The sequence below is a fragment of the Oncorhynchus mykiss genome, chromosome 7 (assembly GCF_013265735.2).
Source record: "Oncorhynchus mykiss isolate Arlee chromosome 7, USDA_OmykA_1.1, whole genome shotgun sequence".
Taxonomy (NCBI): domain Eukaryota; kingdom Metazoa; phylum Chordata; class Actinopteri; order Salmoniformes; family Salmonidae; genus Oncorhynchus; species Oncorhynchus mykiss.
Window position 1 is genome coordinate 32591248 of NC_048571.1, and position 22179 is coordinate 32613426.

Genomic DNA, 22179 nt, shown 5'->3' on the forward strand with positions numbered 1-22179 from the left:
CAAGCAGTAGAATCAGATTTTTTTTAAACAGATAAAAATAGACCTTATGGAACAGGGGGGGACTGTGAATCAACACAAACATAGACACTGACTCATGCATACACACACATGATAACATACTTACTATACACACAAGTACACATGGATTCTGTGTTATAGATATGTGGTAGTGAAGTATGGGCCTGAGGGCACACAATTAATGTGTTGTGAATTCTGTAATGAATGTAATGTAATGTTTTTAAAATAGCATAACTGCCTTAATTTTGCCAGACTCCAGGAGGAGTAGTTGCTGCCTTGACAGCAGCTAATGGGGATCCATAATAAATAAAAATAATCAGTCCCATGTCCTCTCTTTATTGCCTTCAGAAAATAACCCCCCCCTGAGGACATCCCTTCTCAATACAGTGAAGCAAATGGACCTGAGAGGCCTTCCGATCAAAACCTCCAAGATTCCCATCAACCCCCTAAACTTCACCGTGAGTAGTTGTACCTTAGCCTATCTCATCTTTCTGCTCAACTGAGCCTTCTGCAGCTCCTCTCTTTACTGATCAATCAACCCACCTACAAATGCATTTTCCCTCCTCCATAAAGACTAAAAAGACAAAGGTTTCCATTTATGCTAAAGCCCCGTTTCTGCCTGGTGCTAACATACATCCTTTGTCCTGATCCTGTCCACATTCTGATTGCGCCCAAACGTGTGCCTGAGCTAGCCAGGCAAACGTTGTGCAATGGGGTTTGATGTAATACTAGTGCCAGACGTTTGTCTCAGAGGCCACTGATTACTGTTGGATTAAATGCACAACATGCTCACAGCAGGTGTCCTGTTGATTCCCTGCTGAGGAGCAGTCAATCTGTTTCACACTCTCCCGCCCTGCACCTCGGCTGGGTATCTGTGCTCAGTTTTGTCAATGCTTGTTTATTTACTGGAGCTTTGGTAGTCCCACCGTGACGCTGGCACATTTTGGAATTCTAACCCTTTTTAACATTGTGTGTTTGAGCTACAGACTAGCTATTACTTCTTCATCCACTGATTTCATTATGTGTGATTAACAGGGGCTGAGCTAGAGCCGTGTTTGAGAGAAGGGCGGATCCCAAAAACAGTTATTATTCTCCCAAAAACATCTGTAAATTCGTAACGGTTTAAGCTACAAACAATCATGACCCATCTATGAAAAGCTGAGACTCATGAACGCTCAAAAGTTTTCAGTGGTGGCAAAAATACCCAATTGTCATACTTGAGTAAAAGTATAGATTCCTTAGTCGAAAATTACTTAAGTGAAAGTCCTCCAGTAAAACACTACTTGAGTAAAAGTCAAAAGGTATTTGATTTTAAATATACTTAAGTATCAAAAGTAAAAGTATAAATCATTTCGCATCCCTTATATTAAGCAAACAAGACAGCACGATTTGCTTTATAAATGTTATATATATATATATACAAAAAATATAATTTGTTTTTACCCCTTTTTCTCCCCAATTTCATGGTATTCATGGTAGTTGTTACAGTCTTGTCCCATCGCTGCAACTCAACTTTCGACTGAAAGGTCGAAAGCGAAGGTCGAAAGCCATGCGTCCTCCGAAACACAACCCAGCCAAGCCAAGCCGCACTACTTCTTGACACAATGCCCGCTTAACCCGGAAGGCAGCCGCACCAACGTGTCGAAGGAAACACCGTTAACCCACCACAAGTGTCGCTAGTGCGAGTTGGGACAATAACATCCCTAACGGTCAAACCCTCCCCTAACCCGGACCAATTGGGCCAATTGTGCACCGCCCCATGGGTCTTCTGGTCGCGGCCAGCTGTGACAGAGCCTGGACTCAAACCAGGATCTCTAGTGGCACAGCTTGCACTGCAATGCAGTGCCTTAGACCAGCACTCAGACATCATTTACAAAAAAAAAGTTTTTGCTAGGTTTTACTAAAGTAAAAATACTTTCAAGTACTGCTTAAGTGTTGTTTTGGGGTGTCTGTACTTAACTTTACTATTAATATTTTTGACAACTTTTACTTTAACTTCACTACATTGTACTTTTTATTCCATACATTTTCCATGGCACCCAAAAGTACTAGTTACATTTTGAATGCTTAGCAGGACAGGAAAATGGTCTAATTCACAACCTTTACAATAGAATATCCCTGGACATCCCTACTGCCTCTGATCTGGTGGCCTCACTAACACATGCTTTGTTTATAAATTATGTCTGAGTTGGAGCGTGCCCTTGGCTATCTGTAAATAAATAAAAAACTAGAAAATGTGTCCATCTGCTTTGCTTATTATAAGGAATTTGAAATGATTTATACTTTTACTTTTGATACGTAAGTACATTTTAGCAATTACATTTACTTTTGATACTGAAGTATATTTAAAACCAAATACTTCTAGACATTTACTCAAATGGTATTTTACTGGGGGACTTTCAAGCACTTATTTAAATGGGTGACTTTCTAGTATTTAGTGAGTCTGCCAGATCAGAGGCAGTAGGGATGACCAGGGATGTTCTTGTAATTAATAAGTGCATGAATTGGACAACTTTCCTGTCCGCCTAAGCATTCAAAATGTAATGAGTACTTTTGGCTGTCAGGGAAAACGTATGGAGTAAAAATTACATTCTTTTCTTTAGGGATGTAGTGGAGTAAAAGTAAAAGTTGTCAAAAATATAAAGTACAGATACCACAAAAAACTACTTAAGTAGTACTTTAAAGTATTTTTACTTAAGTACTTCACCACTGCCGGTTGTTGGGGACTCGGCAGAGGCGAGTACCCACAGCCAGAAGTTCCTGTTTTCAGGGGAAATGGAAAGAGAGCTTGTTATTAACAAGGCGACACTCAATCTTAGCTCCTCTTCCACATTTACTGGATTGGCTGATCAGTGCAGCAGAGAACCTCCAACAAAAGTTTTTTTTCCCCTTCTTGTCAAGACCATTATGTAGGCGATCTAGTTTCAAGTGTTTCTTTAACACCTGTAGCAGGTTAGGTTAGAGGTTCTTCGACAGTACACAATTAAAATATGAGCACCCCCTATTTGACCTTTAACCTTTTTTGATGATCATAGGAAATCCCAGGACAGAGTGTCTTTAAGTTCACCTAGTTGCTGTCACAAACTCCACCATTGTCTTTGACTAGTTGGATATTTATACACTGCTCAAAAAAATAAAGGGAACACTTAAACAACACAATGTAACTCCAAGTCAATCACACTTCCGTGAAATCAAACTGTCCACTTAGGAAGCAACACTGATTGACAATAAATTTCACATGCTGTTGTGCAAATGGAATAGACAACAGGTGGAAATTATAGGCAATTAGCAAGATACCCCCAATAAAGGAGTGGTTCTGCAGGTGGTGACCACAGACCACTTCTCAGTTCCTATGCTTCCTGGCTGATGTTTTGGTCACTTTTGAATGCTGGCGGTGCTTTCACTCTAGTGGTAGCATGAGACGGAGTCTACAACCCACACAAGTGGCTCAGGTAGTGCAGCTCATCCAGGATGGCACATCAATGAGAGCTGTGGCAAGAAGGTTTGCTGTGTCTGTCAGCGTAGTGTCCAGAGCATGGAGGCGCTACCAGGAGTCAGGCCAGTACATCAGGAGACGTGGAGGAGGCCGTAGGAGGGAAACAACCCAGCAGCAGGACCGCTACCTCCGCCTTTGTGCAAGGAGGAGCACTGCCAGAGCCCTGCAAAATGACCTCCAGCAGGCCACAAATGTGCATGTGTCTGCTCAAACGGTCAGAAACAGACTCCATGAGGGTGGTATGAGGGCCCGACGTCCACAGGTGGGGGTTGTGCTTACAGCCCAACACCGTGCAGGACGTTTGGCATTTGCCAGAGAACACCAAGATTGGCAAATTCGCCACTGGCGCCCTGTGCTCTTCACAGATGAAAGCGGGTTCACACTGAGCACGTGACAGACGTGACAGAGTCTGGAGACGCCGTGGAGAATGTTCTGCTGCCTGCAACATCCTCCAGCATGACCGGTTTGGCGGTGGGTCAGTCATGGTGTGGGGTGGCATTTCTTTGGGGGGCCGCAGAGCCCTCCATGTGCTCGCCAGAGGTAGCCTGACTGCCATTAGGTACCGAGATGAGATCCTCAGACCCCTTGTGAGACCATATGCTGGTGCGGTTGGCCCTGGGTTCCTCCTAATGCAAGACAATGCTAGACCTTATGTGGCTTGAGTGTGTCAGCAGTTCCTGCAAGAGGAAGGCATTGATGCTATGGACTGGCCCGCCCGTTCCCCAGACCTGAATCCAATTGAGCACATCTGGGACATCATGTCTCGCTCCATCCACCAACGCCACGTTGCACCACAGACTGTCCAGGAGTTGGCGGATGCTTTAGTCCAGGTCTGGGAGGAGATCCCTCAGGAAACCATCCGCCACCTCATCAGGAGCATGCCCAGGCGTTGTTGGGAGGTCATACAGGCACGTGGAGGCCACACACACTACTGAGCCTCATTTTGACTTATTTTAAGGACATTACATCAAAGTTGGATCAGCCTGAAGTGTGGTGTTCCACTTTAATTTTGAGTGTGACTCCAAATCCAGACCTCCATGGGTTGATAAATTTGATTTCCATTGATAATTTTTGTGTGATTTTGTTGTCAGCACATTCAACTATGTAAAGGAAAAAGTACTTAAACATAATATTTCCTTCATTCAGATCTAGGATGTGTGATTTTAGTGTTCCCTTTATTTTTTTGAGCAGTGTATTTACGTAAGGCATTCTTATAAATGTATATTTGTTTATCAGGTTTTTGCTGACATCATTGGTGAAATGTAAGCAATGCAATGAATGAAAGAAGTTAATTTCACTGGGATTTCCTGGGACTGATAAGGTTAAATGTTCCAACTATTGCTTGTTTTGAATAATACAAAGCAGCAATATTGTAGTATTGTATATTTCCTCTGTACATATTTTACTGAAAAGGCATGGGGTCTTATAGTGCAGTATGAGATTTGTGACAGAATAAATCCATTTCAAATCAACTTTATCATCCTCAGTCTCCACTGAACAAACTCAAGAAGAACAAAGTGGAGGAGCTTGAAGAGGAGACCCCAGAGAAAGAGGAGCTGGATTGGTGGTCCAAGTACTATGCGTCACTGGAAGAGCTTAGAAACCAGGTACAGTATATAGTGAGTGTAACTAAGCAATGTTTTTATACCAAGGGTGGGCTTGGTGTGCTGAAATGTAATCCAACAAAAAAAAGACATGGTTCATAATTACATCAGCTGTTTCTGGAAGTCTCTGGTGGGCCAAACCAACATGTGTTGTTGAGGGCCAGGTTTGTTGCAACTGTATACAGCATCAGCATTACAATCAAATCACTATTTTAATTTGTTTTGCAATACATTTTTCATTCATAGGAAATGTCAATATTTGGTTTTTCTACAGTACTGTTTATCTGTGTATCTACAGTAATGTTTATCTGTTTTGATGATAGTGAGACATATTTTTTATTATTTCCAGACTGAGAACGAGGAGGACATGGATGAACAACAGGAAACAGGTACTCCACACAGCTGAGAGTTGTTGTCTGTCTAATACAGATGTCTACGGCCCGGTCTTAGTTAGATGCATAGGGGAATGAAAATCATCACAGACTATTTGATTTTATTCGTACCACTTATGCTCAGAATTGCAAGTCTATATTGTGTGAACTCCTCCTTACAATTGTTCAATTCAACTGGGGTGAGTTTCCCAAAACCTCATAGCTACAATGGAAAATGCAACCATTTTAAAATCAATATTTGACTGTCAATCTTAATGAAGTCTTAAGTACTTTGCTGCTCTACCAGTGATGTAGGTGTGGTTCATCAAGAAAAGCAGTACCTTTTACGTACGAAGCTTTTGGTAAAATCACCCCAGAGCTTTTCAAATTAAATAATTCTATGTATACTTTACTTTCTTACTTGTGCCCTGCTCTTCATACATTTTTGGGGATTCTAATCTTTTATACAAGAGTTTAATATAATGACATTCCCAGCATCCATTAATACAATGTTTTCAGAGTAAAAACTCTACGGACACTATGAAAACTCAACCATGTTTATTCTTCCAGAAGGATCAAACAGCTGCTTTAGACTAACATGTTCATACAAGCACTGATATTTAACCCTTTCTCCTAGGGTGAGTCTCCTCCTACCCTTCTGAACAAACATATTTACTGCTAGGCAGTAAACTAAGTAATAGGCCCTAAACTTTTCTTTCTCCCTTAATAACGTGACCTGACCTCGACCCCCTTCATCACTAATCCATGGCTCTCTGCCCTTATCAATGCCTGCCACGTGATCGTTTCCCTGCACTCAGCACATTCCAAGTTCAATTGCACACACTATGTACGTTCCTCCTACAGAGGAAGATATATAACCCTAAGCACTCAATATTTCAATAAGATCGCTGATATAATGTAAACGTTATACATTACCCTCTCTCCCTCAGTGACATGAATAAGTATGTTTCATATTCTCAGAACCCAACAGCAGTGATGCATCAGCCTCGTGTGCCAAGTGATCCTTTCCCCACCTCAGTGTGGAAATCTGCACACGCTGTATCTCATTGAAGGCTTCAATGCACAGAGCAATTGTAATCTCTGAGTTAAAGGTCATGTTTATTCAACAGATGTTGGAACATTAGAGGCAGAGGAGGAGGATGCTGTGATAGTGGAGATGGAGCCACCGCCCAAACCGAAACGGAAAAAGATAGCAACTCTCCAGGTGAGAATTTTCTCTGTGAGAATTGGATGAAACCTGTACGGCACTATGTGGCAGGTGTGGATGGGGGTGTAGATTCAAATCCGGTCCACGCCTTCTCGCACACCATACCTCCTCCTTACTTTCTTCTATCTCCTCATTGTGTCTGTCCAATATACTTGAAAATGTGAGCAAAAAATACAGTAAGGCTACATTAATAACCTGGGTGTTTTCTCAGCTCTATAAATCAGAACTGGAGAATGAGTTTAGCGAATTCATGGATTGGCTGCACACATTCCCCATCTACAAAGGCAAAGCCAATGAAGAAGAGGATGAGGATGAAGAGGAGAGAAGCATGGGGAAATACAAGGTGAGCGAGATAAGAACACATTGTTACTCTAGATCTAAGAGAAATGTGTCTCCCTCAAAAAAAAAAATCAGAGCGATTTTTACTGTCATAAGTGTCTTAGAGAGTCACACTATTGTGTCAAACCAGTCTTCAGTACTGATACTGTGTGGTTGGTTGAGACAGTGTTAGTAAAAAAGTGTTTTTTGTTACCACAGGGTTCTTTTTTGATTTATCCCATCTCACCTGAGGACGAACATGCAGAGCGCCAGATTACCAAAGGAATTCCCCAAAATACACCCATTAAAGTACTAGTGCGGGTGTATGTTGTGAAGGTAGGCTTATAAGCTAGCATGTTTTTGTTGCTTATGTTTTCAAGACATGTGAACTGAATTCGAAAAACCTCAGCACAACTCCATTGCTATGCAATTTCAAAGTAATTAATAAATTACTAATATGTTAATACAATGTTATTACTCTAATAGCAACCTTACTACATAAGAGCAAATTAAGGAACAATGTTATCAATCTCCCCCATGAATTTCCAGGCCACCAACCTGGCCCCTACTGACCCTAATGGGAAGGCAGATCCCTATGTGGTGGTGAAAGTTGGTGGACAGAGCATGGACAACAAGGACAGCTATATTCCCAAACAGCTCAACCCAGTGTTTGGCGAGTGAGTGGCAACAGGAAGAATTATAAACATTCAACTACCGAATATGATTATGCAGAGTTAAACATTAAACCAAAAACTCTTGCATGTCGAACAGCCGACATGAATGATGTCATTGTGTTTTTTTAAAGGCGGAACCATTTGCAAGGAGTATTGCAGAAACTATCACTATTTAACAAACACATTAAAGGCCCAGCGCAGTGAAATTCAGATTCATATCCTCTTTGTACAATAGCTGAAAAATCTGTGAAGGTGTGACAATATGATTAGCGTTATTTTACGACCGTTTCTGCATGTATGGAGTTTTTACATGTTGCACTTCTCCTGTAGAGTGTTTGAGCTGACCGTGTCCTTCCCACTGGAGACGGAAATTACTCTGATGGTGTTTGACCACAACTTGGTGGGCTCTGATGACCTCATCGGAGAGACGCGAATCGACCTGGAGAACCGTTTCTACAGCCACCACCACGCAGGCTGTGGCATCGCCCTCTACTATGACAAGTGTGTCTGATATTCCTGTCCATACAGGACCTTACATCTCAATAATGTGCACAAGATATTAAGGTGCATCAGATTGGCATAACCTCATCACTGGTCTTTGCAGCATAATTTAAGGCAGCTGTTTTCTGTGATTGCAGAGACGGATACAATAAGTGGAGAGATGCCAAGAAACCATCTGCCATTCTGGCAGAGCTCTGCAGGAATAATGCGATTCCCTCTCCGGAATACCGTGAATTGGAAATCAAAGTTCTAAACAAGATCTTCAAAGTGCCTGATGAAGCGTTTCCTGAAGGTATGTTTCCTTTATCATGTGGGTCGTTCTGTACGAAACTGAAGAAAAGAAAAGACCGTGTCCAGGATTCAATCAGATCAGCGGTAACCCGGGTTAGCCGACAAATGCATGGCTTTTCATTGCTTTTGTTTAGGCAGTGTCGGAAGTGTAATTGCGTTGGAACTGTCAAATCGGTGAGCAGTTGCTCTTGTGGTCGTTGTCACGAAACCACAGTCGTCCTTATATTCCACCAGTGTTAGAAGTTTAGAACGAGAAAGTGTAGGCTATATAGAGACAATGATTCTCATATTGAAAATCATTAGACAAACTAATAAGGATTTATAATAAGGATTACATCACACATTCCAGTTTTCAAACTTGTAAGGAAATTAAATGTTGTAGAGTCTAGATCCAAACATCAAATATACAGCATATACCAAATATCCTTGCTCCAGAGGACATTTTCATGTATTACATTTCAGATTGATCCAAAAAGTAATTTGCTTTTTTTTTTTTTTTTTTCGTGTGGAAAAACCCATAACTGATTTACACAGATAGCAATCATGTGCCAATTGACAATATTTGCAGCTGCATTATAAGCATGTTAATGACTAATCCATAACATAAACAAGTGGCACTATCACAATCATGTTTCCTTTGTGTCCTCAGAGTTGCTGAAGAAGAACAAGAAGACAGAAGAGGATCTGCATGAGCTGGATGAGCACAAGGCCCTGAGTGTATTGCACCGGTGGGGGGAGATGAGAGAGTTTTGTGAGGGAGCCTGTCCCCTTGTACCAGAGCACGTGGAGGTACGCTCCCTCCTCAACCCTGAGAAACCAGGACTGCCTCAGGTGAGGGCACATTTCTTACAACAAATGCAGTTCAACAAATAAAATAAAAGGTGAGAAATATAACAAAAGCTTTACGTTTCTAGACAAATATAAAATTAAGATAGGCAAGATTACAATAGTATAACAATAGTAAAATAACAGTGAATATGAGAGACTAATGCAGCAGTAAATGAAAGGGGATAAAATAAATAAGATATACAGTATGGGATAAAATCAATAAAGTAAATAATATGGCTAAGACAACTAAGAACACCCTTGGTAAAAGCACAGCTAAAGAGAAGCTTTTATTTGTTCTTATTTTTTTATTTTTTATTGTTTCTGAAGCCATCAAAATCCTCATTAGTCCAGGGGCCAGTGGAAAAATGTGTCCACTTTGGGGGATAACCAATATGTGAAATTTGGCCGGCTGGCCCATGGACTATCTGGCAGGCTGTTCCAAAGGCTAGGACCATAGTGACTAAAGGCAGCCTCACCAAAAGTTTTTGTTCTGGCTTTGGAACAAAAACAAAATTCAGTGTCAGGGGATCTGAGGGACCGACTAGGCACGTACAGTGAGCTACAAAAGTATTTGCTGTTTGTTTTGGTTTTGTTTCAGATTATTTTGTGCCCAATAGAAAGGAATGGTAAATTATTTTGGAGTCACTTTTATTCAAAATAGGAATATGTTTCTAAACACTTATACAATTATGTGGATGCTACCATGATTACGGATAATCCTGAATGAATCATGAATAATGATGAGTGAGAAAGTTACAGATGCTCAAATATCACACCCCCCCAAAAATGCTAACCTCCCCTGTTATTGTAATGGTGAGAGGTTAACATGTCTTGGGGGTATGATATTTGTGTGTCTAACTTTCTCAGCTGACAGTATGCACTTTAACATCATAGTCTTTGTATCATTTCAAATCTAAAGTGCTGGAGTACAGAGCCAAAACAAACAAAAAAATCTGTCACTGTCCCAATACTTTTGGAGCTCACTGTTAATCCTTGTTCACACTGGCAGTTTGAAGTAACTCAAATCCTATCTTTTTTGCATATCTGATTCGAATCTGAACTTTTTCCTGCAGTATGAACAGCCAAAACGCACATGTAATCAGATATTTCAAGCCACATTTTAAACTACCTTCATAGGTGGTTTGAAATCAAATACAAGTCTGATTCCTGTCAATACGATTTGTCTGAACTGTCAAATCTGATTTGTGTTTTTTTTTTAAATTTTTTACTGTTATTTGGCATATCTTGCTAGCTACTCTGTCGACAGTTTGACAAGAACATGTGGTAGCTAACTATTTGTGAATGTTCTAGCAAGCTAAATAGCTAGCTTTAAAAGTGATCTTAAGACCTTTGCAGACTGTATGTCGGATTCAATCTTTTACTATTGTCACATCACACTCTGCAATGCTACCAAATTAAAATCTTGCTATCAACCTGGTCAGTTCTGTCGGCGATTGGCTTGCAAGGCTACGTCAGCCGATGTATTTGATCTGCACATGTGCCAGAAGTGCAAGCCTCACTCTATTCTTACGGGTGAGTGAAATGAGTTTGGAAAAACTGAAAGTATGCATCTTATATGTTCGAACTCAGAATCAAATAGGCTTTTCCAAAATAACATGTGGTAGAATGTTTATTTTCATTGCTGATTTTGTACATTATCAAAATCCCATCAGGTAGCCTGATTTCAGATGGGTCATGTAAACAAGATTATTAGGGAAATGGTTATTCGGGCACAGCATGTAGGCTAAACGTTTAAATCAAACTATTATATTAATCTGACTATTCATTTTAATCGTATTATTGTGCGCATACTCAGTGCCGACCGTGTTCCTATTGGTCAGTCACTGGAATCGGATCTCAACACCAGCCACACTACACGATAAAATGCAAAAAAATTCTGACACTGCTATAACTTTGTCGGTGCCTACGACTGCACGTGTCGGTACTTCGTCGGCAGACCTACACTGACCAGCCAAGATTTGCCTACGACAGAGACATCTTGGCTGGGACAGCAAAATGTTGCATAAGACGGCTAAAAATCATACAGTCTGCAAAGGCCTTTACACTATGTTTTCGAACATGCAACGCAACTGGGAAACTTCCATGGCAGGCATTGTTGTCACCTTAGCTTGCTACACAACAAATTCTGAGTGAGAGCACCACCATCAATCAGCCTACACCACTGCACACACCACCAGGTACCATGACATGTAGGGTAGCCATGTCAGCAAATTACTACAGTCTGAACACACACAAATCCAATTTGGTCACATGTAACTAAAGCATATCAGACATGTATTCAAATACATCATCTTGAAACAAAGTGCTGGTGTGCTTTCTTCCCACGAAAACAAAGTGAAAATTGCAATGCAAATAAGCCTTCTCTGGGAATTTTGTGACAGAAATAAACTATTTTTAAGAACTTTGCATATGGCTGCCTTGCTTGGTCACATGAACAGATCCAGGAGGCGGTATACAAAGTGCTCAAAAGTTGTTTATTTTGTATTTTTGAGAAATGACACCCCAGCGCTTGGATAGAAAAGTTTGTCAGCACTCTAGCAACGTTTTATTTATTTAACCAGAAAAAACCCTTGAGGGTGTACTTAACACAAGAACACAATACAATACATGGTCTTAATTGTCAACAACTTTTTCTTCAATCAGAGCTTTAAACTCAGCAAGGAACATTTTATTTGTCCCATATTTAGTCCTGGCCTTAGGAACAGTGAAAGAGTCCTTCTTGCAGTAGTCCTTCTTGTGGGAAGGGAGGGCCACTTCACCATGTCGGATAGATCACAGTGATGGGTGTGTGGTCTTGCATTTGTTAGAAATCTAAGCGTCCCGTGATACACAGTGTCCAGTATCTTATGAGTGAATTCAGTCCCAAAACAAAATTCCTCTATGGGGCATCACACTCGGTGCTTCATGTTGCCTGGGAGACTAACCTTTTACTGCAGTGGGCTAAATCAGGGTCACAGTGTTTCTTGGTAGTCTTAAACATGTATATTTTGAAACAAAAGTATACACCTCACACACATGGTTATGGGATAAAAATAGAAGACAACTGCACCATGTCAGATATAGAGTTGAAATATATTGAATTTTTAGTTTGCATCCCAATATTACACTTTATATACATCACAGAAGACTGAAATATAACAAAACCATTTGACATAGAAACACTAGATTTTTGGCGTTTTACATTTTTTATATGTTTATTAAATATGAAAGGATGAATACAATTACACCCATGAGGCCAAGGGCCAGTTGGCTGCAGGAAACAGCTACAAAGCTGCACATGACAGCCTGGACCAGAGGTAGTGGATGTCCTGATTTGTGTTTAATGTAACCACAAGTTTTAGACATGGCAATATTGGTGTTCCAGTGATTACCCCTGAACACTGGTTCAGGTTTCTTTCACGAGTCCTTGTCTTGACTGCTCTGTGCCCGGTGCTTTCAGGGCTACGCTCACATGTGGATCGATATGTTTCCAATGGACGTACCAGCACCTCCACCTATCGATATCAAACCACGGCTGCCTGTAAGGTAATCCAGACTAGTGTTCAAAGTTAGTGTCTGTGAGACACCATGTCATACTACTACATACTAGGATCCACAACCTAAAGATAACTCAGCAACACCCACTTTTCTCTCACTAAAGCTATGAGTTGCGCGTGATCATATGGAATACTGATGACGTCGTCCTGGATGATGTCAACCCCTTCACTGGAAATAAATCCAGTGATATATACATGAAAGGGTTGGTAAAAACCACACACACACACACACACACACACACACACACACACACACAACCTAGAAAACCAAATTGATTAATTATTTTGTAAATCATTTTGGTGATGAAATGCCAGATGTAACAATGGGGACATTTGAGTTGTTCTTACCAGATGTGCCTCTCAAGATGTACAGTAACTGGATTCGGATTTTATGGATAATATATAAAGATTATTTGTAGAAAGATGTTGTGTGAATTGACGTTGAATTGTTTGTCACTCTGAATACAGCTGGATTAAAGGCTTAGATGGGAACAAACAGGAGACTGATGTCCACTTCAACTCCTTGACTGGGGAGGGGAACTTCAACTGGCGTTTTGTCTTCCGGTTTGACTACCTCCCCACAGAGAAAGAGATCACCTATACAAAAAAGGAGTCTATCTTCTCTCTGGAGGAATCTGAGTTCCGCCAGCCTGCCGTTCTTGTGCTTCAGGTCTGGGACTATGACCTCATCGCCGCAAACGACTTCCTGGGTGAGAGGTCATGATGAGTTTGTATCTTTGTGGTTCTGTTGTACTGTGTGAGCATGGAGCTTGTCGTGGGTTCGATTACGCTGGAGCCACCCATACGTATAATTTATGCAGACATGACTGTAAGTCGCTTTGGGTAAAAGTGCCTGTTAAATGGCATAAGTATTCAATTATTTAGATTTTTAGTTTTCCTCTTCTCAGTTCATATTGGCTACGAAAACAATACCAGAACGACTGATGAACGTACCAATTGCTAGTAAACATGAACTATAAATTAGCACTTCACTTTTGTATATATTTATTTTTAACCTTTATTTCAACAGGGAGTTGAGACCAAGGTCTTTTTCACAAGGGATCCCTGCATTTTACAATGTTACACCTTTTACAAAATACAGGAAAATACAAAAGTATAGATGGATTCAAGAAAAACAATCACATTTCTCAATACAGAGGTCCTCTACATTTTTATTTGCCCGAGAGGCACCAACGTATCCAGTTTAAGTTATTCACTGGCCCAGGCACTAACGTATCCAGTTTAAATGATTCACTGGCCCAGGTCTTTTAATGATGACTTAATCAAGTATTATCTGCTTGTAATGAAGAAGAACAAAAGCAAATATGAAGAGTTAATGGTGCTGATGACAAAAACAATCACACACAATCCTTTAACTAGGGTATGTTTTTCATAATACATAATGGTTTGTTTCTAGATTGTTTAGTAGAATTCAACACAGAATATCCCTACAAGTAAACATATACTAATAGAGAAATTAAGGCAAAGGCTGCTAAGGTTTTGATCTCAGTCGTGAGTGTTGGCATGACAAACATTGGTCTTCTTTCATACTGTCCAAGCAGAAATTCATAAATAGTTATACAAAAAAATGTCCTTAAAGTGACAGCTTCCTGACATCTTAACCATCTTCTTACCTCAGAAGGAGACCAAGAACGATTTATCTCAGCAATCAACTAATGTATTTAATTACAATAGTTTGTCACGTTAGCATAATGTGACCCGTTGAAGGTTGTAGCCGCTACATCACCTTTTTGGAGAGGTGATCGGTCCTCTGATAATTGCATAAAGATCTAAAACACTATAAAGCACACAGGTTCTTTATCAACAGGGGTGGAACGTGGGAATAACAAGCACACAACGAGATTGCAATAGAAGTCATTTTATTTTCAGCAGCAGCAATTAATAGTTTTAGCATCAGCTTTGTATTCAATAGATTCATAGTTTCCCACATCAATAATCAACATCGGAGTGCTCAGCATATAAGCATAAATAACCACATCTTCAGTGTTGTCATGCGCACAATTATTCTATCGCCATAGTTAACTTTATACATAGTAAGTAGATGAGGAAGTGCCCAAGGAGAAGGTGAGCGGATCCTGGCTGAAGGGCACAATCTTGCCAACCACATACTCGACATACAATTAGGCTACCAAGCTGCCACACTGGAATTTGGACTAAAGGCACAGTCACCGCTCTTGTCCTCCCGAGGCACGTCAACCTTCACAGGTAAAGTGAAACTGCTGAGCACATGGAAACACTGGCATTTCTAAGGCAAACCCCACTACCCAATAATAAGATGCAAATGAGCGCAATCAGTCTAGATGTGACGCCTGTCACACATTCCCCCTGCAATTTCAAAATGTGTCCTCACATTTTGGACAATAATAAAATATGCATGCAAAATATTAAGAAATCAAATCTTCAATACCATTAGGAAATGTTAAATGTGTGACACAATAGTGTGTTGCGAAATCTGTCATGAATGTATTGTAATGCTTTTAAAATGGTATAACTGTCTTAATTTTGCTAGACCCCTGGAAGAGTAGCTGCTGCCTTGGCAGCATATAGGAAAAGCACTCCACAAGATCCAGGGTTTGCACAGCCAAGCCAGTCAGGGTTACCCCGGGACAGTCAGCTCAACCTGCCGACTACGCCAAATGTAACATGTTGCCGATACTACGCCACTTTTTTCTATTCATGAGGTGACCTCAGGATTAAACTAACACACACAGGTTCTTTTAATTGGAGGTGGCACATGGGAATAGCGATCAACAACAGTATTTTTTTTCCTGCTGAGTAACACAACACAGAACAATATTTTCATCTTCAGCTCCAGGTACATATGCCTATAACCAGGACAAATATTAAAACATAGCATATAGATCAACAATTAAATCACCGGTCAGTATATGTAACTCAGATCAATATGTTGTGCAGCACTCACATTCACAGGAGGGTGTGCCCAGTGAGAAGGTGGGAAGGTCAATGGCATATGGGCACTTACACCATATACAGACATACTTACAGCTGTTAGGCTAGTTCTCTGTTTGGACTATGCAACATTGAGTACGTTCACATACACACAATATTAAGATTAGTGTGAATAGTCAGATTAATATAATAGTTATATTTAAAGGTTTATAAGCTTTGCAAGAATAACACATTTTCTAATAATCCTGTTTACATGGACACATCTGAAATCAGGCTACCTGATGGGACTTTGATAAATGCAGAAAATCGCCAGTCAAAAAAAAACCGTTCTACCAAGCTGGAAAGCCTAGTTGATTCTGAGTTTGGACATTTGTATTTATTTAGTATGCTCTTCCTGGGGTCCCGCAACATTAAGGCAGTTATATACAATTACAAATATTACATTTCATAACACTTTTCACAACACATTAAGTCTCTGCAGTCAGGCACTGCTCTACTACCACATATCTACAATACAAAATCCATGGGCACTGTGCGCCACCCATAGTCTGGGCACTGTGCGCCACCCATAGTCTGTTCTGGACTTGGGGATTGTGAAGAGACCCCTGGTGGTATGTCTTGTGGGGTATGCACCTATTTGTGTCCGAGCTGTGTGACAGTAGTTTATACAGTTTATGCAGACAGCTTGGTGCATTCAGCATGTCAATACTTCTTTAAAAATAAGTAGTAATGAAGTCAATCTCTCCTCCACTTTCAGCCATGAGAGATTGACATGCGTTTTACTAATGTTACTTGTAATGTTTACTAATGCCGTGCTGCCCTGTTCTGTGCCAATTGTAATTTTCCCTCTTTGTGGCACCTGACCACACGACTGGACAGTAGTTCAGGTGCGACAAAACTATGGCCTGTAAGACCTAACTTATTGATAGTGTTGTTAAGAAGGCAGAGCAGCTCTTTATTATGGACAGACTTCTCCCCATCTTAGTTACTATTGCATCAACATGTTTTGACCATGACAAATAATTTAAAGTACAACTTAAGTAGTGGGTATCTGTACTTAACTTTTACTTCACTACATTCCTAAACAAAATAATGTATTTTTTACTCCATACATTTTCCATTTCCATTTGACTCTGTTAGTATTTTACTGGGTGAATTTAACTTTTACTTGACTAACTTTCTATTAAGGTATCTATACTTTTACTTAAGTATCACAATTGGATACTTTTTCTACCACTGATCCAGAGTTACTTGAGGCAGTTTAGTCACCAATTTCCACATTATTCATTTCAATATTTAGTTGAGGTTTTTATTTTAATTTGTACTATTTTCTACATTGTAGAATAATAATGAAGACATCAAAACTATGAAATAACACACATGGAATCATGTAGTCACCAAAAAAAGTGTTAAACAAATCAAAATATATTTTATATTTGAGATTCTTCAAAGTAGCCAACCTTTGCCTTGATGACATAGTTTTTATGTATTCATTATTATTCTACAATGTGGAAAATAGTAAAAATAAAGAAAACCCCTTGAATGATTCGGTGTGTCCAAAGTCTTGACTGGTACTGTAAATATACATTTTGTATATTCTAAAATGCATACTTTTCCCGAACTCACTTCAATCATGCATAAGACGGAGGCTTGCGCTGCTGGTGCTGGCACATGCGCAGATCAAAGACATCGCTTGAACTCCGATTAAGCTGTTTACATGACCAAATAAAAAGAAAGATTGCTCAGAAAAACAGGTGTTTTAATCAGTGTATGCTTACTTCAATTATGACATTACGCCGATTTAAGATAAGCAAAGTAAGGTGTTTACATGACCTAATAAAAAGAAAGAATGCTCAGAAAAACAGGTTTTATCAGTGTATGCTTAATTCAATTATGACATTATGCCGATTTAAGATAAGCAAAGTAAGGGGTTTACATGACTAATGCCATACTCGGCCTATTGCCATTATCAGTTTAATATCAAATTACTAGTGTGCATGGTAACATACTCAATCGACCACCTCTCTTGTTTCCCCTGTGCACGCCAACCTATCCAGCAATGGGATCTGCTGAACAAACAGCAATTTTTATAATGAAGGCCACACTCTTATTAATTGCAATCTCACACACCTGGCACTGACGAAGGCACAAGGCTGCTTTTACTGTACCCTGTTACACATTGAATGTTAGCATCCTATTGGTTTCCATTCATTCACGTCACTACTAAAACAAAACGTGTACAAAAAATCAACCTTTGCCTAGCTGCAATAAAGGCTTTACAAATGTTTTCCTTTTCAACAGACTGGTATTACTTATAATTTATTTAGTGTTGTTTACACTGTTCCAAACAATCAGAAAAATTATATTGTAATCGAACAGCACCTATTTGTCGCACACAATATACATGCAGCTCTCGCTCCTAACCCCTCCTTTTCCTTGATCTCCATCTTATTCTTAAGATGACTTATTATTATTATAATGATAATCATAATAGGCCATGTCGTTATCATTAGTAGGCTTTGTATAGTAGCCTTGTATAACCACCATCGAGCTGTAGGCCAAAGAGCGTGTCCTGTTTAGTTGTAACACTGTAACTTACTTAGGCATATATTTCAATATATAGGCTACTGTATCAATCAATAATTCCATCACACAGCATACGAGACATTCATGCTTTGAAATGCAATCAAGCATTTTAGTTTTAAAATGAAATAATAAAGGGAGCTTTGAATAATTAGCCTACACAATAAATAAACCGCAATTCACGAATGCATGCAACTATTTTCAGTCTGCTGTAATAAAGGCTTTCTATATCTCTTTTTCCGTTAGAACAGGCTCTCTGTGTTCGTGTATATATTATGACTACATTTTGTGAAGTTTCCTTTTTGGCTGTTCAGGCACACAACATAATTTTTGGAGGTAACACCCCTTTGTCAGTGATTGGTCAACAGTAGGGATTCTTCTGTTGTCATTCAACGAGAGATGACTAGTTTTCAAGCAACTTTTTTTCATTGAGAAATACTGCACCAAACATCTTAGTTAGATATAAAGTTGCACGACTAAGATCTCTTTGGCAAAAACGGCAATTAATGATACAGTTCTTGAGTCATCTTAGATTCATTCTGACTATTTTGAGGAAGTGTATACTGGCTACGGCGTCTCAAAATGGACAAACAGTACTATTGGCACTTTTTTTGAATTTTTGAAGCGAAGGTCTTTTAAGGTAGGACAATTTTTATAACCATAATGCAACACATTTTGAAAAGGCCATCGTTGGTGACCATCGTTGGTCACCCCTTTTCAAAGTGGGTTTATTTATGGTTATAAAAATTGTCCAGCATGACCTTTACAAAAGTCATGTGATCAAAGGTCATGCAGTTTTCGATTAAGCCAAGGTGCTTCTCACCAACTGCACCCATCACCTATATTGTGGGAGGCAGTATTTGTCAACCAAATCATTAGTGTGTTTTGTTTGACCCATTCGAACGTGGCCAAAAAGGTGACTGAAACAGGAACCAACTTTGCAGCTGTTCTAAAGCTACAGCAGATCCAAATGAAAGTGATATTTCAGACCTCTCTCTAACCAATTCATTGTAGACATGTTATGTTTTCAGTTTGTGATATGGGGCTATAGAAAAGTTTATTTCAACATTTATACAGATACGCTTTTATAAACAATAGCAGATATGTTGAAACTGCCATATTGAACTGAGCCTTGCTGTTGGAAAACCACTACAGTGTCCGACTAATGGCTGTCGCAAATGCACCTCCCCCGACTTCACTCCTCGACTTGTTGGCTTCGTTAGGCTTACACACAAACAAACCATTGTTAAAAACATGACCTCTGGGCCATCCCGAGTGGCGCAATGGTCTAAGGCATGCTTAAGGTGTCACTAGAGACACAGGTTCGATCCAGCCGGACGTTATTGCTGTGATGTCGACTCCTTTTGGGGTGTGTAGATATTAAAATGGCAGGAAAACTATTGCTTAGCTTGATACTCTTCAGCTGCTAAAGGTTGCTCTGGCCTCTCTGTCACCTCTCTCCCAGGCTCCATTGAACTGCGTCTGAACGACATGGTGCGGGCAGCCAAGACCTCAGGGCAGTGCAGCATAAAGATGGCAGAGGACAAGGCCAGTCCCCGCTTCTCTATCTTCCTTAACAAAAGGATGAAAGGATGGTGGCCCCTCATCAAGCTCAAGAGTCAGGAGGACATTGAGAGGGAGGAGAAGGAGGCTGAAGAGGCAAAGAAGAACAAGAAGAAAAAGAAAAATAGCAAGCACAGAAACATGAAGCCGGAGGACCTTCAGTTTGTAGACAGCAGTGGGAGCACTTATCTCCTCATGGTAATGCATTATGAGATTATAATTGACCTGGAGGGTTGGGCAGGATTAAATCCTGGTGTGGGTCACACATTAATAACTGAGATTATGGGGAAGATCCTAGTTAGCCCAAACTCCATGCAAGTTTGGTATTTTATACATTACCTTCCTCTTAATTGTCGTCCACTTAATTGTGCCATTGTTGAACTTTCCAGACACTTTTAAAGTGCATGGCAGTTATCCTTAAGAGTCTATCGACACCCGTGCGTCATTCTAAGAAACATCATTTTAAAAATCCACATCAAAATCCATCAGTTTATTCAGCATGACTATCTTGGCAAAGGAGAAATGCTCACTAATAGGGATGTAAACAAATTTGTGCACAAAAGTTAAGAGAAGTTTTTTGTGTGTATGGAACATTTCTGGGATCTTTTATTTCAGCTCATGAAACATGGGACCAACACTTTCCATATTGCATTTATATTTTTGTTCAGTGTAGTAAAGGCCAAATTAAAAATAAATATATTTTTATACTTGAAATGGTCCGAAAATTCCAAATCAAATAGCTGAATGTTAATGACTTCCAGCACCTTGAGCCTCCAATGACTATAGTGGAATCAGATTAGAGTGAGGGTATGGTTTAGTCTCGAATTGGTGGTAGTGATAAGTGTAGGACTTAAATATAATCTTTCTGTATGCGTGTTGTGATTAGGGCCCTGTGTTTTGCACAATCATCTGACATAGTAAGATTGTATCCTGTATTTTAAGCCTTATCCAAAAGTTTGAACTACACAAAAAAATGAAACCAATTGTCTGAGGATGGTGCTGGACCATCAGACATAAAATGAAAAGTGGAAAAAGCTTTAAATCCAGGCATGTCACATGATTGTGCAAGACACAGGGCCCTATTTGATAACTCTTTGTATTTTATTTTTTGTTTAGGGAAAAGTGGAGGCAGAGTTCCAGTTGGTGACACTCGAGGAGGCAGAGCTGACTCCTGTGGGAAAAGCCCGCAAGGAACCTGAGCCACTTGATAAACCAGAGTAAGTGACTAAAATTATGTTATTCAATCAAAATAATTGTGCAAGAAGTTCTCATGGTCATAAAAAATTAAATGCTTTCCTTTTTTAGAATGTGTGAGTGCTGAGTGCGTGGGCAGACCTTTAAGCAATAAAGCCAGAGGGGATGTTGTGTATTTAAGTAATAAGGCCTGAGGGGCTGTGGTATATGGGGCTGTGGTATATGGCCAATATACCACGGCTGTTCTTAGGCACAACGTGTTCTTAGGAACGACGGCTAAGGCAGCCCTTAGCCGTGGTATATTGGCCAAATACCACAAAACCCCAGAGGTGCCTTATTGCTATTATAAACTAGTTACCAACTTAATTAGAGCAGTAAAAATATGTTTTGTCATATACGTGGTATATGGTCTGATATACCATGTCAGTCAGCATTCAGGGCTCGAAACACCCAGTTTATAGCAATAACGTGCAAGGGGGTGTGGTATATTTAAGAAATAAGGCCTGAGGAGGTGTGGTATATTGCCAATATACCACGGCTAAGGGCTGTTCTTAGGAACGACACAAAGCGGCCATTATAAACCGGGTCATTCGAGCCATGAATGCTGATTGGCTTAAAGCCGTGGTATGTCAAAACATTTAGTTTTACTGCTCTAATTATGTTGGTAACCAGTTTAAAATAGCAATAAGGCTCCTCGGGGGTTTGCGATATATGGCCAATATACCACGGCTAAGGGCTGAGTCCGTGTAGCGTTGTGTGTAAGAACAGTCCTTAGACATGGTATATTGGTCATATACCACAAACCCCTGAAGTGCCTTTTTGCTATTATAAACTGGTTACCAACCTAAATATAACTGTAAACAAGTAGTTTTGCGTAATACCCATGGTACATTCTCTGATGTACACATGGCTGGAATGCTGTTTCATTCAATCAGCATCCAGGACCCAAGCTACCTGGAAACAAGCATTTACACCTTGTATTATCCCTATCCTAACAGGTGTGATAGGATGACATTCCGAAC

General features: G+C 40.0%; 1 protein-coding gene across 1 annotated transcript in view; it reads left to right on the plus strand.

The window, feature by feature from the left end:
* fer1l4 (fer-1 like family member 4) overlaps nt 1-22179 on the plus strand; it is a 96810-nt gene that overhangs the window by 67438 nt on the left and 7193 nt on the right. Inside the window, exons 31-45 of the mRNA XM_036983157.1 lie at nt 367-476; nt 5002-5121; nt 5468-5507; nt 6620-6714; nt 6929-7060; nt 7255-7371; nt 7585-7712; nt 8040-8210; nt 8348-8502; nt 9151-9332; nt 12790-12875; nt 12991-13089; nt 13355-13596; nt 19866-20161; nt 21080-21180. Coding sequence (XP_036839052.1) covers nt 367-476; nt 5002-5121; nt 5468-5507; nt 6620-6714; nt 6929-7060; nt 7255-7371; nt 7585-7712; nt 8040-8210; nt 8348-8502; nt 9151-9332; nt 12790-12875; nt 12991-13089; nt 13355-13596; nt 19866-20161; nt 21080-21180 — 2074 coding nt within the window. The remainder of the gene's footprint in view (nt 1-366; nt 477-5001; nt 5122-5467; nt 5508-6619; nt 6715-6928; nt 7061-7254; nt 7372-7584; nt 7713-8039; nt 8211-8347; nt 8503-9150; nt 9333-12789; nt 12876-12990; nt 13090-13354; nt 13597-19865; nt 20162-21079; nt 21181-22179) is intronic.